The sequence below is a fragment of the Perca flavescens genome, chromosome 14 (genome assembly GCF_004354835.1).
Source record: "Perca flavescens isolate YP-PL-M2 chromosome 14, PFLA_1.0, whole genome shotgun sequence".
NCBI lineage: Eukaryota > Metazoa > Chordata > Actinopteri > Perciformes > Percidae > Perca > Perca flavescens.
In genome coordinates this window covers 32248758-32268182 of record NC_041344.1, presented here as the reverse complement: position 1 = coordinate 32268182, position 19425 = coordinate 32248758, and the positions used below count along the sequence as shown (strand labels likewise).

General features: G+C 40.4%; 1 protein-coding gene across 1 annotated transcript; it reads right to left on the bottom strand.

The window, feature by feature from the left end:
- Positions 1 to 492: 492 nt before the first annotated feature.
- sf3a3 (splicing factor 3a, subunit 3) lies at positions 493 to 18409 on the bottom strand. The gene is made up of 17 exons (XM_028597134.1): positions 18110 to 18409; positions 17939 to 17986; positions 16590 to 16642; positions 16018 to 16123; positions 15863 to 15935; positions 13526 to 13617; positions 12980 to 13062; positions 8729 to 8867; positions 8568 to 8636; positions 7658 to 7725; positions 6252 to 6359; positions 6081 to 6150; positions 5437 to 5601; positions 2616 to 2726; positions 2396 to 2486; positions 2239 to 2294; positions 493 to 790 (listed from the first exon to the last, which is right to left on the bottom strand). Exons 1-17 carry the CDS (start codon positions 18203 to 18205, stop codon positions 713 to 715), a joined length of 1506 nt encoding a protein of 501 aa, XP_028452935.1. The 5' UTR covers positions 18206 to 18409; the 3' UTR covers positions 493 to 712.
- Between the last annotated feature and the right edge of the window lie 1016 nt (positions 18410 to 19425).

The window sequence follows — 19425 nt, the reverse complement described above, 5'->3', positions numbered from 1 at the left end:
GACAGTTTTTACAAATAGCTTCCTCACTCATCGGCTTGGTTGCCGTGTGAATGAGGGAGAACGGTGCTGCTTATGCGGAGACATCAGGGAAGCCATTGGCCCATCTTGTCAGTTGACAGTAACCCTAACTTTATTCCTCCATATTTCCTTCAAATATCACGCTGATCATTTTTTACGTGAATTCGAGGCAGTGTTGCAAAATGGTTGGCTTCATTGCTAATGTCTGACAACATGGCAAAACAGTAAAAATTTAAATAATGTTTGAATTTACATTGGTTTACTTAATATTGACTATACAAACACATCATTGCTCCTCACTGTTAGGCTTTTGAGTTGCTGGCAGACAGTATGAGAAACAGTTTAAAATGTTCAAATTAAAAACACGATATTTTACCAAATCTACTGAAGGAGCACCAGAGGTCCACGGACCACTCTGACAAATCCTGTTCTAGAAGCCAGACTCTCCAGAAGAGAGATTTAACACTCGGGAGATTCAGACAAACAGCAAGGTGACAAAAGTTTATTACAAGGATCAATGGTTGCCACATTACAAAGTTATCAAAGGGAGGGACGAGGGTGGGATGCATTCTGTAAAACATTACTACATACACATAAAAAAAAACAAAAAAACATGGGTGATAAAAAATATAGCAAATCTTAAAGGATGCTCATTAGACGTTACATTTTTGGGACTCGTCATATTCTCCTCAATCTACAGCAAGCCTTGTCTCTTCAGATCCTCGTAGGTCTTCTTGTTGACCACGTTGCCACTCGAGTCCTCGTACTCTTCCTGAAAAACAAGTCATGGAATGAGCCTTATATTAGAACTAGGGGAGGACAAACTATCCATATGGCAATATATCGTTGTGCTTCTTCGTGCGATGCGAGAATTGATCTAGATCGATATTTTAATGAATAAAATGAGGCGATCTAAATAGATTTCCCTGCTCCCAGCGTGGCTACTTCACGGCTCCCCCCTTTTTTCACAGGCATTTTGCATTCATAGTTAGACCGATATCGTGATGTATCATTATTGGATTGTCTAGCAATATATTGATAATCGCAGAATTGCTTTATTGTGATATTATGCTTTATTGTGATATTGGTATCGCGAGCCATGAGAGACCCGGTGATTCCCACCCCAAAGGCCGGCTACACACTGGCTGCGTGAGCGTGGCGTTTCTGTTGTGTGTCGGCTGCGTGGCGTTTACTGTCTTTGCTCACCAGAAAGGTGTCTGACGCGGCGCTGCTGCTGCTGCTGCTAGCCTTATCTGGACACATGGATGTTTCCCATTGATTTACTGCACTCAAGCAGTAGTATACTTCATGTTAAACATAAATATATACTGATTTCATTACAGCAGAGACAACGTCGGCAGTTTGACGGCAAAATAGGCTACAGAACATTCCGTTCTGTATTGACAGGTGCAATATTTGAAAATCGATAATTTATTATTTTTTTTAAATTATATTTATATCTGCATTTATGTCAAAACCTAGAGACTTTCAAACATTAACATGTTATTTATTAATATGTATTTGTATTAAATGACATGATTCCTATTCTATTTTGCCCGGAAACGTTTCCAACACGCTTGCGTGTCGTGTGAAAAATAGGCGTCGCTCCTATTTCTAGCATGCACGCGTTTTCAGCGCGGCTGGAGCCTCGCCTCAGACATGCGTCTCACGCAGGCAGTGTGTAAGCTCTGACCTGTTACCATGGGAGCCCAAATATAAAAACGGACACGCCACACAGGGGACACGCTCATGCCACGCAGCCAGTGTGTAACCGGCCTAACTTTACATTGCTACGTTTTGAGTTAAAAACAAATATCTTTTGCTACGTTAACACCTCACACACTGCTCTGGCGTTTCTGAGCCCCTAAACCGGAGACATGTGGAAACACTTCTGACCCGTTTTGGTTTGGAATCTGCCGGGTTGTGTTGCAGTCTCAACGGCCGCAAACAGAGACCTTTGGAGACACCTAGGCCAACGTTTCTCCACGCTGCCTCCTGTTTATGCCCAGTATACCAGAATGTTGATGAGATATGAGGTTTGGGCGTGTTAGTTTAAGCAGAGATTAGTTCTTCTACTGGAGCTAAAAAAAGACTTGGTGCACGGAGATCACTTTTGGCTCAAAACTCAACGCTTAAAAACCAAAACGTAGCAATGCAAATGTAGCCGAGGACACACTGTTTTCCCGACCAGTTGTCCCAATTCCACCTGTGTGGACTCACCTCTGTGTCGGGCTGCCACCGCTCTAATGCCTTCTGGGACTTGAGCTTGGCCCACACTGGAGTAACAAAACAAAAGCACAAAAGGGTTATTGAAAGCAACTTCCAAAAACTCGTGAAAATACATACGCTCATAACGAGCGAAGACAAAGACTCTTACAGGAGACGGCGTCCTCAATCTGTGTGACGTTGGCAAAGTGAGCCGTGTTGGGGATCCCCAGGCAGCGCATGCCGTGAGCATGCCTCCACTCCTACAACAAGACAAACACACACTTCATTTTGTTTGTTCTGTAAATTTGACAGAGAAAAATCTGTTTAAAGACATGCAGATTGTGTACAACTCCCTCTGTCAGGGAATCCATGACAGAACAACAACTTACGGCAAAGTGCCTCTGGAAGGCTTTGGGTCCCCTGTAAGTGTAGTTCCCACAGATCTCACAGTTGTAGTTGATGTTCAGCCCGTGTAGTTTATAGAGCCAGTATGGAATTGGCTAGAGGGAATAAAACAGCAGTCAGAAAACTAGAGATGTGTAGGTAAAAACAATGTGCAGCACACAGGGCTCTACAGTGCGACCGTTTCACTCGCATCACAACGACATATACCTGCGCCACAGTTTGCCTCTATCCCCTGCGCCCGACCTCACAGTTTTTACCTCTGACCACGTGTAGGCGGTTTCACATCAACAGTAAAACTGTATTGAACATGTATTTTCAGATTCACGTGCATGCCGAACCGTGGGAGTGGTCTGTTACACCACTACTGTATATTCAGTGTACTGATCAGTAGAAAATGTATTTTAAAATAGAAAACATTACACTTCATAAAGCATCACTGTGCACCAACAGTAATAGCAATTACCTTATGTAAGTCACTATGAGCTGACTAGAGTGAATTCTCCAAAGGTTTGTCTGGATTTAGTGGGACATTTGTTGTACAATGACAATAAATTAACCTTGAACCATTTACAGTTTAAAGTATGAATTATTACATCATTATTATTAAAGGATTATTTGAAGGAGAAATAATCAAAAACCTAGTTTAGGCTACTTGTTCTATTCAAATAAATGAAATCCCTTTGCTTGTAAATGTCTCCTCGTATTCTTTTTATGAAAGAAAAACATGATTTGATCCATTTTCATTGCACCCCTAAAATTCTTTATGTGCTCCTAAATTTTTCTACTTAGGAGCACATGTGCTCTAGGGAAAAAAAAAAGTTAGCGCTGAGCCCTGGCACATAAAAGCAGAGTTTTTATTTGAATTCACTCTTGCAGTTCCAGTGTGAATAAAGGTTTGGACCAGTGGTTCCAACCTGGTGGTTGGGATCAACAAGAGAGAGAAGAAAAACATTTTTATGCTGCATTAAATTGTTAATTTTTTTTTTTTTAGGACATTTATCTTTGCATTTTCTTGTCAAATAGTGGCAGTCTCCCCAGAGGATGTGTTAAAGTGCTCATATTATGCTTTTTAGCTTTTCCCCTTTCCTTTATTGTGTTATATATCTTTTGGTGTACATTATAGGTTTACAAAGTGAAAAAGCCCAAAGTCCCCCCCAAGGGACTTACCATCTCCAACAGAAAACACTGTTCACCAACTGCTCCAAACAGCTCTATTATAGTCCAGCCTTTACTTCAGAGACCAACGTGGTCACTTTGGAACACACGTTATAATGCTAACCTAGCTGCTAGCGTGGGACGCCCTCAAACCAAACTAGATCGAGCGGAGGCCCCAAGAGTTCAGATAGTTGTATCGCCACGTCCAGCAGACTCAAATGTTACGTATGAAAGACTAATTTTTTAACATTTACATAACTTACTTGCTCCAGTCTAGGTTGTGAAGCTTGTCTGGTTGTTCTGCCTGTGTTTTGGGATCAGACTCTGGTCCGAACATGTACGGCTGAACCGTAGCCATGGTTACCGGCTGAAACGGGTTTGTTTTGGATCACACTAGCGTGCTTGTCAGGACCCGCCCTACTCTGCTTCTGACTGGCTAGTAGTCCTTATCTAGCTACTGCGCATGTGCGACTCCCAACAAAGATGGAACAGAAGTGAGATGTCTCACTCTGTAGCTAAAACAGAGAGCTCAACACACAGGGTGAAAAGAGGAGCTTCAGCAATGTGCAGTACAACAAATATATGATGTTTTTATGAAAATTAAACCATGTAAACCTATTCTGGTACAACCTCTAAATACAATTATGAACTTGAAAATGAGCATAATATGAGCACTTTAAGACTTAAGACCATTATACAGTAAATCCATTTTTTATTACCCGCCATTTTAATTTCAATGTTTTAAAGCAAAACGTAGTTAGTGCGTAGTTTCTGTCTCCCCTATGAGGAATTCTAAGAAATGACAAAAAAACAGCGCATCCACATGATACTAGCATTAATATCCCTGACTAAAACATTTCGTGGGCGCATCTTCGGGTTTTCAACCATGCCTTCACCTGTTGCAGCAGACCTTTTCGTCTACAAAGCTGAACACTGCCATTTCCTTTCTCAGCGGTGACGTAAAACGCATCAATCGAGCTGCTACACACAAAAGTCGCCAGACTACACCATTTTGTAAACATAGCCATACTAGGAGAGAGAGAGAATTTTGTGGAGCGGCTAGGCTTTATTAGCTTTGTATTTGTCTCGCGTTGCCAGACCTTCCTCCACAGCGCTGCGGAAGAAGGTCTGGCTAGTCCACACAGCATTCTGGGATGGGAGACAAACGTGCTGGTTTATTGGCATTTCTTTAAACCAATCACAATCGTCTTGGGCGGTGCTAAGCGCCGGACAGAGCATCGGTGCCTCGACAAAATAGCCTCATGAACAAACTTGTTTTGGTAGAACGTGTGTACGTTCAAAAGTAGTTTTAGTTGTGCAACAGAAAACTCAGATTGGACAGATAGTCTAGCTAGCTGTCTGGATTTAACCTGCAGAGATCTGAGGAGCAGTTAACCATAGTCCTCACAAATCCAGACTTTAGAACTCCAACACATAGGAAGAGGAAGTTGAGGGACATCCGGTAGAATTTCCAGCGGCACCGGAGCAATCCCGGAAGTGGAGTGTCGTCGATATAGACTAGCTTTGTATCACATCATTTGGCAATGGCTTGAATGGAACGGACGTTTCTTAATTTAAAATAGTCGCGCACTATAGCTTTAAAAGTCATTTTACATGTATTGTGTTGTTGGTACGGGGGTGTGGCCTCACCTTGCCATCCCAGCCCAGCGGCAGGTTCTTGGGGTTGTAAATGATCTCGTTGTCGTCGTCTTCGCTCTCGCTCTCGCTGAGCTGCTCCTCGTCCTCTTCCTCGCGCTCCTCCCCGGTCCGGGCCTGTTTCCTCTGGACGTTCTCGTGAGTCAGCTGCCTCTGCTCCTGGAACCGCCGAGCACAACCAAAACGGTCACGTTTGGGCCTGCGATAGGTAGGGCTGGGTACCGAATTCAATACTTTTTAGGCGCCGATCCAATTGCCTCCTTAGTATGCAGTATCAAAAAATGCCTCGTCATTCAATACCAAATTTTAATAAATCTCATCGGAGTCAGTGAGCCAATAAGCATGCAGCGTGCTTCTACCAAGATCTAATAGTGTTTGTGATTGGCTGTCTAAAAAAAGAACAAAACTCATTAATTTGTGCCGTAATATTTAATGTTAGCTTTTGTTAAAATAGATTTCATAAAATTCTTATCAAAAAAGTATTGTTTAGGAACCGGTATCCAAGTCACGGAATGGAACACTTTTTTACATTACCCAGCCCCAGCAATAAGCTAGCTAACATTTCTCTCAAAATGTTGGATGGAAGCCTTTATTTGGGAATTCAACAGCAGCGTTAGCCTTCAGATATATTCACTCACCCCGAGGATCTCCACATATTCATAGACTTGAGCTTCCAGGAAGCCAATTTCCTTGTTACGCTCTGTGTCTCTGAAGGAGTGATGGATGGAAATTGTTATGAATTATATAAAGGAACACTATCATAGGACACGCATTAGCATTAGATGGATTCATTTTTTACACCCACTTACTTTTTAGGGCCTTTGGCTTTCGGGTTCTTGGCAAACAGAGACGGGTCCAGTGATTCCAGGGACTTGCCTTTCGTGCTGAAGAGCCTCTGAGCTCTCTCCTCCAGAGTCCTGTCAAACACACAGAACACACACACACACACACACACACACACACACACACACACACACACACACACACACACACACACAGTCGTCCTAACGCTAGGGCTGCACAGTATATCTTTTTTTTTATCAACTGGTGCAATAAACATCTAGTAAGCCTGCCAGATATCGTGAAAGACACATACTTTTTGTGTTAGTTGGAAGAAAATATCAGCAGAAAACTGCACATTAAAATGTAACCCATTTTTTATTAGTGCTGCCTTTTATAATGCAATGTTATGGAAATGATTTCCTTTTATTTGTTTTAAAATCAACAATACATTTGTTGTATTTTAGCAGAATACTGAAAGCAGCAGAAATGCAGAACAGAGTACACTTTCATATTGGTTTATTTATCGCAAGTAATATTGTAAAAATCCAACCTTTAAGGACACCAATTTTCTTTGTGAATGAATAATGTATCGTAAATAAATAAATGTTCTTCCTTAAAATACAGGGGCATAATTATACACACCCCTATGTTAAATTCCCATAGAGGCAGGCAGATGTTTATTTTTAAAGGCCAGTAATTTCACAGATCCAGGATACTATACATCCTGATAAAGTTCCCTTGGCCTTTGGAATTAAAATAGCCCCCCCCTGCAGTGGTGACACCCTGGGGTGCCCTAAGGACAGGGGCAAGGGTGCAACAATAAAGGTTTATTATGTATTTTTTTATTATTGTTTTTAATAGTTTGATTTTAAGAAACGAGGTGACATTTACCTGACTACATTATTGTAGTGTTTTTTTTAAACACTGAAATATTATAAATGCTGTTAAATGTGCCAATGACAGCTCCAGTGCCGGTTGTCATAGTAACCTAATGTGCTTATTCTGTGTTCCAGGTGCACAGCAGTCAGAAATATTAAATGTTAGACTAGGTGAAGTAACTGAGTGCGTCAAAAGGTTCCCAGATTCCTGGAAATGGTCCTCTTTGTGCAAAATCTCCATAAAAAAACCACTGCAGTTCCAGGCTGGATTAAAAAGCTTCTGGAAGGCCTACGATGGCACCAAAGACCTCGCTGAAAAGGCGCATCTCTTTGCTGCTAAACAAAAACAAAAAAGGAAGTCTCTACACCGCATTGATCTGGAGATATTGAATAGAATATAAAAACATGTAGTTTGCAGTCGTATACAACATAATTGGCCCAAGACGGGTTAAATAGCCCTTTCCCACTTCTCATAATCTGACCTTTAAAGAACTTTTTTTTGGATATAGCATATCCTTAATGTTATTTTTTCAGCACGAAAACAACATACTCACCCTCCACATTTCAGTCCCAACGCCATGAGGGCAGACTTCAATCTGTCCAGACCCAAGGAAGCCAACTCCTGTGGGAAGGAACAAGAAAAAGCACATCAGCAGCAGCATGAATAAGCAACCCTTGTAAAAAGATACATTTTCGTCCGCCGCGGGGCCCTACTGGGTAGAGATTATTAACATTCACACATTACAATGATCTCAAATTACTAGAGGAAAAAGTAGCACCTAACCCACTCTGTTTTATTTGGTGTCTCACCCTCACCTTCGCTATCCTCTATGAAAGACATTCTGGCCTTTATCACACAAGAGGAAGCAAAAGGACTACTTCTCTAAAATGGAAATAACCCTCTACTCCCTCCTCCTTTCACTGGTTAAGGTTCTACATTTCCTAAAACTGGAAACATCAGGTTCTCATTGCATGGTTCCTAATTCTGCAGGAACATGGGGGCTGTTTTTATTGTCTGGTTGATTGATATTAAGCTTTAAGTGCTTTTGTGTTGCTGAGGCTCTTTTTTCCTTGTACTCCATCACTGAGTGGTGTTGTATTGTCTTCTTTGCCATGTTCTTTTTTCCCCCTTTAAATTTGCAGTAGGTATGTTTATATAACAATTCCTTTTTTTGTACTATCGTGCCTACCTTTATCCTTTTTGATAAATACATAAAGTGCTCTTTCTTCATTGACTCATACTACTTACCTGCTTTCAGTTAGTTACTATATGCAGTGTTTTTCTAGTATTTGTTTCCCTCCAAAAGGGAATTGGTTTGTATGTATCACTCTAACTGCTAATTGTTATGGCAACTGTATGTCCATGCAAAATTTCATATAAAAAAAGTGTGGGGGAAAAAAAAAAAAAAAAAAAAAAAAAAAAAAAGATACATTTTTTTAAGATATGAGCACTTGATGTTTTACCTCCCAGGAAGAAAAAGCAGAGAGGTCCAGATGAGCGCCAGCGTGAGTCAAAGCACTACTCGTCTCTTTCTACAAATAAAAAACAAAAAGAAAAGACACCGGTCAGATGAGATGTCCAACCAGAACTCGGACCATCACCGCATATGAAGAGGAGAACTTACGGGCCAGCCTGGAAAGGTCCCGTTCTCCCATTTCTTTTCAAAGTCTGACAGCACTTTGCCGTAGAGCTCGTTCTGGTCCAGCAGAGGTTTGACCCGGTCCGTGTAGTCCTGCAGATACTCCAGCAGCATCTCCAGATACCTGCACAGACAGCCACCACACAACAATATAATTGTCTCTTTCAGTTAGATTTCAAAAGATATGTATTTATTACTTTTTTAAAACAAATTAAAGTTTTGAATCAATCCAGTGTTTCCTCTATGTTGATTGGCAAGTGGCGGTACGCCACGGTTAGATTTCTCCCGCCACAGTATCAGAAATGTACAAAATGCCGTCTATCAGCAGTGATCGTTAGAAAGCACGTCCAAGAATAGCGCAGACACGCGCTTCACAACGCGAGTGGGCACGCGTGCCACTCGGAGAAAAGGGAGAAAGAAAAAAAGAGACAGGCTGTCCGGAGGACCAGGTTGAGATGGCATGTGTGCATCCTTGAGAACTGTAAGTCGTATAACTTATGTTGTCAGTTCATTTAAGCCTGTATTAGTCTGTAGTTCTTGCACAGTTCTTCTTTTTAGTTTTACCTTCACCTGCTAGCTAAATTGCACATGGCTGTTGATTCAATACAACGCCCTTGATATCATATCATGGCGTAGTAGGCTAAACCGTGATTATTTCATACATTCATGTCTCGATACATATTGGGGGAAATTCATTCAACATAATTCACAGCCAAATAACAATTAAAAGTATGTTATTTGTAGGGTTGGGTACCGAAACTCGGTGCCAATAGGGAACCGGTGCCGACGTAAACGGTAGTAACGAGACCGAATAAGAACGAAAGTTTCGGTGCCTCATTTCGGTGCCTGACTTTACACTACACCTGACAGCATGTAACGTTAGCCTACCTTTAGCTAGCAGCTGGATTAATCACGGTTAAAATGCTGACAGCTAACGTTAAACAGTGTAAAGTGTGACTGTATTTCACTGTGGAGGACTTCAACAGCGGGATGTAACAATTCATAGATATACAGTATGTTTATATGGTCGGAATTAAACAACACAGACGGTGCGTTCACTTGCAGCTGCCGTTGTCGGAATTGAACAACACAGATTCACTTAAAACTGGTAGCCTCGTGGTGCATTGACAGTAATTGTAAAATACCCTTTTCCCATCTGGGGTTCAACAGCAATTTACTGGTGAAATAAGTTATTGTTATTGTTATTACGTTATTATTAAATCTTTAATTTTGACCATGGCCTTAGCAATAAACAAGTCACTGACTGTTGTTTACTACCCTTATTTTTATTTTTATTTTTTTTAACTTTATTGAAAAGTACCGGTTCAGGCACCGGCACCGTTTTAAAAGTATCGATTTAGCACCGGAATTGAAGAAAAAAAAAAAAAACGATACCCAACCCTAGTTATTTGAACATTTATAACCTAACCTAACCTGGCACTGCCTCCGTTTTGGTGTCTGCTGCGGTGCGCAGCGCTGCTCGGACCGTGCGCCGCTTCCCTTTTTTCCTCCATAAACTCCGCTCTCAGCTACTTTGCCAGTTGCTCCATGAACTTCCTCCGGGACATTTTCCAGCTGGTGCACTCCTTGGAGAGGATGTGTGTAATGATTCCAGCCAGTTGTAGCATGTATAAAGTTATATGAACACGTAGACAGCTACCGGCCATCTACGTGTACCGCACCTTTCACAGAGTGAGGGCCCGGTGCTTTTCTTCTGATTCAGAACCGAGTCCATCCACGCCGTAGCCTACGTTACCGACTCTGGCTTTGCCTTTGGCCCATCGGTGATGTCCACACTTGTTACTCGAGACCGCTACGTTTCTCTGACAGAGACTATGATTATTACTAAGCAACCAAGATGCATCTTCAACCACGCAAAAGATTAAAAACAAAACCGCGAAAAAATGGCCAAAATAGGCAAAAGTGATGTATATAAAAACTATTTTAAATAAAAATACAGACTCTTTTAGGAAAAGTCAGGTACCAGCGGGATTGTATTTTTTTATTTAGCAAAGTTATTACACATATAAATTTCAAAACGGTCAAAATGACCGTCCTGGCCATTCTAGTGTTAAAGAACAGGCCACAGGGGGACCATCGAGCAGCATGTATGCTACTCAGCATTAATGAGCCACCTCTTTCTGAATTCCCCTATAGCCGAGCCTTGGAGTCATTTTTGCAAAAGCCAAGAAAAATCAAATGCACACAGCAAGGCTGCAAACTTTGCCACTGAGGCAAATCTGCAATTAGTTTCAATATGAATGGTTTCATACTATAGCCTACTTTGGGTTTTGATTTCCCTATGAAGAATTTTGTAGACCTACAGTTCCTCTGCAATCATAGGATGCATCTTTTGTTTACAGTAAACTGGCGTGAAACCAGCTTGAGACAAGCTACAGCTCAAGATGTTTGGAGTTGCTATGGCAACAGGTGACAGCATAGCCTTAACTCAACAGCGCGACCAATAATCATTTACATAATTACAATTTGCCATAGCTTAACAAAATCAACAATTACCATCGACAGTCATACCCCTTAGGACCTTAGCTAATGTTAGCAGTTAGCTGCGTTTAAACAAAGAAACCGCAATTATGTAAAGAAATTGCGATTAGACAATTAATAATAATAGTAATAATTGTTACAGGCCTATCCATGATATTGTATTAGGTTAAGATTAAAAGGTGCACTAAGCGACTTAAGCTACAACATTTTTTTTGTCACATACAGCAAACATCTCACTATCCGCTAGCTGCCTGCCCCCTGAACACACTGTAAAAAACATCTACTCACTATCTGCTAGCTGCCTGTCCTCTGAACACACTGTAAAAACATATCCTCACTATCTGCTAGCTGCCTGTCCCCTGAACACACTGTAAAAACATCTCCTCACTATCTGCTAGCTGCCTGTCCCCTGAACACACTGTAAAAACATCTCCTCACTATCTGCTAGCTGCCTGTCCCCTGAACACACTGTAAAAAACATCTCCTCACTATCTGCTAGCTGCCTGTCCTCTGAACACACTGTAAAAACATATCCTCACTATCTGCTAGCTGCCTGTCCCCTGAACACACTGTAAAAAAACATCTACTCACTATCTGCTAGCTGCCTGTCCCCTGAACACACTGTAAAAAACACCTCACTATCTGCTAGCTGCCTGTCCTCTGAACACACTGTAAAAAACATCTCCTCACTATCCGCCATCTGCATTAGACAATTAATAATAATAGTAATAATTGTTACAGGCCTATCCATGATATTGTATTAGGTTAAGATTAAAAGGTGCACTAAGCGACTTAAGCTACAACATTTTTTTTGTCACATACAGCAAACATCTCACTATCCGCTAGCTGCCTGCCCCCTGAACACACTGTAAAAAACATCTACTCACTATCTGCTAGCTGCCTGTCCTCTGAACACACTGTAAAAAACATCTCCTCACTATCTGCTAGCTGCCTGTCCTCTGAACACACTGTAAAAACATATCCTCACTATCTGCTAGCTGCCTGTCCCCTGAACACACTGTAAAAACATCTCCTCACTATCTGCTAGCTGCCTGTCCCCTGAACACACTGTAAAAAACATCTCCTCACTATCTGCTAGCTGCCTGTCCTCTGAACACACTGTAAAAACATCTCCTCACTCTCCGCCATCTGCCTGTCCTCTGAACACACTGTAAAAACATCTCCTCACTCTCCGCCATCTGCCTGTCCCCTGAACACACTGTAAAAAAACATCTACTCACTATCTGCTAGCTGCCTGTCCCCTGAACACACTGTAAAAAACACCTCACTATCTGCTAGCTGCCTGTCCTCTGAACACACTGTAAAAAACATCTCCTCACTATCCGCCATCTGCCTGTCCCCTGAACACACTGTAAGAAAACACGGTCTCTGTAGACAGCCCAGGCTCCACAAACGGCAACAAAAACAAACTGTGCCAACCTACACCACTAAACATAACAAACAGTGTTCCAGCCAATATCAGACAAGAAGGATTTGGGGGTGGGGGGGTTAGTGCGCAGAAGGGAGTGGGGGGGGGGGGGGGGTGAGGGGGACGGAGGGGCGAGCTGGCCTCGTTTTGTTTGACAATACTTCCAACGTCAACAAGAAGTGCCGTCATCCAACATTGCTGAGAGCACCTTTAAGTTAATTGTGTCGTCTTTACAGCAAGACACAGTTTCTACTTCCGGTTCCACACAGGTGTTACCAGTCACTTCTGATGCATGATGGACCTACTTTTTGTATTCAGCGTTCTTCCTGTCCTTGGGGATGTCAAAAAGCTGGTCGAATGAAGACAGGTACGAGATATACTCGAGTTTCTGCGGGGGAAAGAGTACAGGTTAAAAAGAAACGCTACTTCAGTTTGGAGATACAGAATGAATTATGAAGACTTTGAGGGATCATAACCTCATTTTAGGGCTGCTCGATTATGAAAAAAAAAAAAAATCATCATCACTAGTATTTTGGTCAATATTGAAATCAGGATTATTTAACATGATTACCCATTGACTTTTGGAACGATGTTGCATTAATTGAAGTAAAAAAACAGCTAAACAAATCAACAGCGAAAACCCCATGGACTGCACAATTTCCTTTTAATACTTTTCCCATGGAATTTTTTTTTTTTTTTTTTTTTTTTTAATTCAGAACACAAGACAAAATAAGAGTTTACTTGCAAAATTCAATGTACATAATGGTTTTTCTCGATTACTCGGTTGTTGTGATCGTTAGGAGCCAAAATCGTAATTGCGATTAAAATATCGATAAAGTGCACAGCCCTACCTCGGCTCCCTTCAGGTTGATGAACTTGAGGTAGCAGTCGTGGAGGTCGAGGTAGCGGCCGTAGCCTTCCTCATCGGAGAACTCCACCAGGTCTGGGGAAGACAGATCAGAGCAGCGCCTTAGCTAGTGATGTTAGGTTCTGTGCCGAGGCTTCGAAGCGCGCGCCGAGAAACCCCGGAAGTTTTCCAGGAAGCACGTGTCGAGGCGTGTATTGTTTAAGACAAATGACGTCATTGACGACATCCGAAGCCTCGCTGGCCGTATGTACCATGTGACTGGTTTAGGAAGTGGTTCGAATCTACTGTGTTTTATTACACATCCATGATCTACACAAGCACATTCACCGCCCTTTGCAGAGTTAAACCACCGCCACTTTCCAGTTTTAGGACACTAATATTGCCTCTCCTGCTATTATATTATGAACAAAAGTAGGAATGGAGCAATTATCGGCCCCGGCCGATTAATGGGACGTTTTTTTGGTAGTTTGCAAATCTGTATCTGCGTTTTATTTGTCTGATAACCGATAAAGTTAATTAATTAAAAGTGGTCTACTTTGGCTCAGCTACAGCTCTGTCCCTTTGAGTCTGACTTAATGTAATATCATTAAGTATCATGAATATCATATCAAGTTGCTGTTAGCTGTAGCCTACATTCACCACTTCTAAACAGAGGCAGAACATACCGTAATCTTTGAGATTATTCCTTCACAGCGCTGTGCAATGTGAGAAAATCTCAGAGCTGAACTGGGCAGACACATCAATTTTCATCAGACTGACCCTGGGTCAGGTTAATTAAGTCTACTGCTAACTTATAACACTAATGACATTACCGTCGCCAAAATACCCCCGTGAATCAAATCCATACTTCCCATTAACCGTCAAGCCACTAAACCTGTATGGAAATTGGAAATGGAAATTAACTTAATTGGGGTCATTTTGGGGTACAATTTGGTTTTGAAGAATTCTACAAGCAGCAATACCACAGGCCAAGCAATCAGCCCATTCCAAACAGGCACATTTTCAACGGGCAATGTACTACTAAAGAGGAATGGGAGAATTGGGTTATGAACATTTTAGTTTTCACTAGAAACAAAATAAGACATTTTTAAGTGCAAACCATATGGACTTAAATGGAATTTTTTTTTAATTTAAGGATTTTATATTATGTTGTCACCCTAGACCTCCATATAGGCTACATGACAGGGTTTATAATCAGTAGCAGGTAAGTTAAAATCAAAATCTGTTTTATGGCCTAGTAGGTGTGAACACATACAGCGAATTGGACTCCGGCACTTTGTTAGGTATTAAGTGTATTCCAGCTAATTAATTGCTCTGAATTTCTTCAAAGCTATCCTGGGTGCACGAGACAGACAAGACAATAGCAGAGGATTTGGTGTCAAAGTGAAGGGCAAAACTGCAGAATAATGAATGAAAGATGATTTATATAATTTTTACTATATTAATATAGTTTTGATAGATTATCTGTGCGTTTTCAGAGAACAGAGAAAGTAGACCAGATACTAGAAGGCAACAATCTACAGTACAGGCCAAAAGGTTAGACACACCTTCTCATTCAATGCGTTTCCTTTTATAGATTCTCACTGAAAGCATCAAAACTATGAATGAACACATGTGGAATTATGTACAAACAAGTGTGAAATAACTGAAAACATGTATTATATTTTAGATTCTTCAAAGTAGCCACCCTTTGCTTTTTTATTAATAAGGGAAACAATTCCACTAATTAACCCTGACAAAGCACACCTGTGAAGTCTAAACCATTTCAGGTGACTACCTCATGAAGCTCATTGAGAGAACACCAAGGGTTTGCAGAGTTATCAAAAAAAGCAAAGGGTGGCTACTTTAAGGAATCTAAAATATAAGACATGTTTTCAGTTATTTCACACTTTTTTGTTAAGTACATAATTCCATATGTGTTCATTTATAGTTTTGATGCCTTCAGTGAGAATCTACAATGTAAATAGTCATGAAAATAAAGAAAACGCATTGAATGAGAAGGTGTGTCCAAACTTTTGGCCTGTACTGTATGGGCTGAACAGCCCAACTGGTTAACATCATATTTATATACAGTCTATGGTTAACATGGGCGCCGAAGGGAAGCGGGTTGCCCGAGGTCGAAGGTCCAGAGGGACTGAAACGTTAGTTTTCTGTAATAAATGGTGATGCTACAGCAAGAGCAGAGTGCGAGATTGTGGTTTGCTTTAGTCTAAGTGTAAGGTTTGGTGAATAAGAGAAATCAGATAGGTTCAACTCCTGTGGTGAGACAGAGCCTACAAAGATGAAAATGTAACAATGTTTCAGGTAGGTTTAGACCTACTCTGAGCCTCCTCGCTGGGGTTGTCTCTGGCCTTCATCAGCTCCTCAAACTCTACAGACATGGGGATGGAAATCTACAAGAAACACATGATAGCAATGCTGTTAGTATCCCATGTCAAAAGCTTTACATATTATTATCTGACTATTTACAAGTACCTCATTTGGGTGCTTTCTGTGAAACTCCTTTATCTGTTTCAGTCTGTTGTAGAACTCTGCAAACTCATTTGGTCCCGAGATTGCAGCAAGTTCATCCTTTCTCATTCTGTTAATAAGGAAAAAGATGTCACTTATCAAGGCAACAACAAGTGACTATGTGTAACTACTAACTAGGGCTGCCCAATATGAGGAAAATATGCGATAACGTTGAATATTGCAATAAAGCTATTACTTGCGATAAATAAAAAAAAATGTTAGTAAAATAATTAAATAAAGAATGTTTTCAGTTTTCTACTGATATTTTCTTTTAACAAACCCCAAAAACCTATGAGTGTGTAGTGCGATATGTTGCAGCCTTTCGCGATGTGTATATTGCAGCAGTTGATATTGCGATAATGAAAAAAACGATATATTGTGCAGCCCTAGTAACTACTATACGCAAGGTTCCAGCTTGATACAAAGAAAACAAAATATTTATAGACAACAGGTATCATGTTTAACAACTCAAAGTAACATAATCCCTCGACAACATCTGTAATTTAGAGAAGGACCGTGGCAGGTTAGTCACTTACCCATCTTTGTCTTCATAGGAGTCTCTGACATTTGAGCTCACTTCCATATACCTCTGTCAAGAGAAACAAACAATGAACAGACGTCAGAATGCCGTTGTTGTCGTGTTGAGCTTTAAACATCATGGCTGTTTCAATTAAAACGACTGGACTCTGACCGGCTTCCCTCTCTTTTACAAGGAAAAATGTCGCACCCAACTGTCCTTCAACATGTAACAGCACCTTCTTTTTCTTTTCCACCTTTATTTTTACAGGCAAGTCATTAAGAACCGGTTCTTATTTACAATAGTGGCCTGACAAGTCACATAGCTACTTAGATATTAAATGCAGCATGAGAAGGGTTTTCACTATCTTATAAGGTTTAGGTAGGGCTGGGCAATAATTCAATGTGATAACTTATTGTCTTTCTATGGAATCATGTCGTGATGATATATCGAAATATCGTGATATACAGTTAAGTGTTCTGAATTGATAATAACCAGCACATACTAACTCAATTTTCTTAGAAATTCTGTTTGCAGATTTGTTTTAACATTCCACTACATTTGTGCATGCATGTAAACAGCTGAAAACAAATTATTTTTTTCGCTATAATTTCACTTGACACCGTTTACCACATTATTGATGATTATTTATCTAAAATCTCACTGTTAAAAAATATTTTGTGAAAGCACCAACAGTCAAGACCACAATATCGAGGTATTTGGTCAAGAATATTGTGATATTTGATTTTTCTCCGTATCACCCAGCCCTAGGTTTAGGTGCAGCACCCGAGCCGAATGAATATGAAATCAATGTGAGCATCAAAACTAACTAAGATACTTTCTCAGATCTAATGATTGTAGTCGGTCCACAGTGGACGTCTTTGACTTTAAGCTTTTTGAGTGTTGTTATTTATTATCTGCTGTAGCTTTTTTTAAACGTTTTAGACACAGGCATGGTAATAATAATGCTCCAAAATTATGTCATACTGCCTCTTCTTTTTTTTTTTTTTTTTAAACTTTTGAGGGACCAACCCTAAACCCTCTGCCAAATATGTGCACCTATGTATTTTATAAAGCTATGGAAAACACTGAAATGTTTACATTTACAAATGTATTGTTTTAATAACCCAATTTGCAGTCATTTAGTGTCATGTACAGTATAGGGTCATATTTTGGTGAAGTTAAGAAGTTAACCAATAATAACATATGTTGAGATGTAACTGTTTTAATACCCGGATCACTTGTAACGTTATGTATTCAAAATTAAAAGTTTAACTTAACTAACGTTGTCTAACTTTATAGGAGATACTAACGTTAGCCAGCCGGTGCTAGGCGTTCAGAATAAATCTAAACTCTTGCTTCACTTACATCCAACATTGCTCTTGTTCGATGGTCAGAATTGATCTGTTCCCGCAGCTGTCAGAAAAAGAAACGATATACATTTGAAAACACTTCCACTTCCAACACTTGCAGACGTTTCCCATGTTTGCGGTATTGATTAGCAATAGTGCTAATGCTAGCAAAGAGCGGATAGCTTACCGTGGACTTCTTGTGTAACATTTCTTTAGTTTTAGCATCCATGAGCCTCTCCTTCTCTTCGTGATAGCGACGCTGTTGCTCTAAAATACTCTCCATTGTAAATAAATGTGTCGCACGTTTAATAAAGACAAGATACGGCTAACTAGTTAGCATAAAAAAACTCGGTCCCCCCGCCGTATCTGCTACGTTTGTTTTCAATGGCGCATGTTGAGGAGCTAACGTCCGTCACTGTACCCGGCTTAGAGAAACATTGACCAATTCAAAGGTTCCGCAGTGGTGATTTGGTCGACCCAGAGCCATGGACAGTAGGCTATATTTCTACATTTTCAATGAGTAAGTTTACAAGAAATATGTGATACAGATGTTCAAATAATTGCACAATTTAGAGTAAATAGTGGTAGTGGTCGTTTAGTTATCTATTTATAGTCACTTAAATTATTTTTTTTATTATATTATGTTTATCTGTTCATTTCAACTGTAGGTCTATTAACCAGACCCAATGTTTTTGATGAATTGAAAAATGGGCCCTTGCCTTCCTACAGTAGCAGGTAACCAAAGCACAGGCATCATTAACAACTCCAATGCTGTAATAGGGCTCCGTGCATCTGAGTACATAGACTGTAAATTATAAACATCTCGGAAATTGGCTCTGAAATCTTGATGCACACTTCTCAAACAAGATGGATTGGCAGCCTACACTGTATTCCTCTATTTTGCACTTACTTTGTAGTCTACACTATCAGCAAAGCTTCTAACGCTTCGGAAAGCACACAGTTTGCACGGACTCGCGTGGGAGCGCCACGCAGGCTGTCGGAGCTGTCAAGCTGCGGCAAACAAAAGAAAACATCGGGACTGAGGATTCTCTGCCTAAGATGTTAGGCCTATTAGACATGTGACGATAAAGGTCAATATGCTATTAGGGTGTAGAATAATATGGTATTTATTTTGTGGCAAAACGATTAGATCATATTTTTCTTAAATGTCGTGAGCAAATAGTTCTTGTCTCTTCAAGAGCAACGACTGAACAAAAACGACCAAAGGAAGAAGAAGAGTACTGTACATTTTAAGTTTTCTATTAAAAATAGCAAATGTTATGTTATTTGGTAAACTGACTTCCTGTACAACAAACAACATAGGCTATTATTCAAGATGAGATAGATAGATAGATAGATAGATAGATAGATAGATAGATAGATAGATAGATAGATAGATAGATAGATAGATAGATAGATAGTTTATTCATCCCAAGGGAAATTTAGGCATCTAGTAGCTTAGACAACCATAACACAATCACTGAAATTGTTGGGTCTTTGTCA

What these genes read in the sequence shown, in the direction of transcription:
- sf3a3 (XM_028597134.1), bottom strand. Translation starts at nt 18,205, where the DNA reads ATGGAGAGTATTTTAGAGCAACAGCGTCGCTATCACGAAGAGAAGGAG. An exon ending in TCAACCTGAAGGGAGCCGAG is followed by an intron (nt 13,063 to 13,525) that starts GTAGGGCTGTGC and finishes TTTCCCCCGCAG; the next exon opens with AAACTCGAGTATATCTCGTA. An exon ending in CTGCTTTTTCTTCCTGGGAG is followed by an intron (nt 7,726 to 8,567) that starts GTAAAACATCAA and finishes TCCTTCCCACAG; the next exon opens with GAGTTGGCTTCCTTGGGTCT.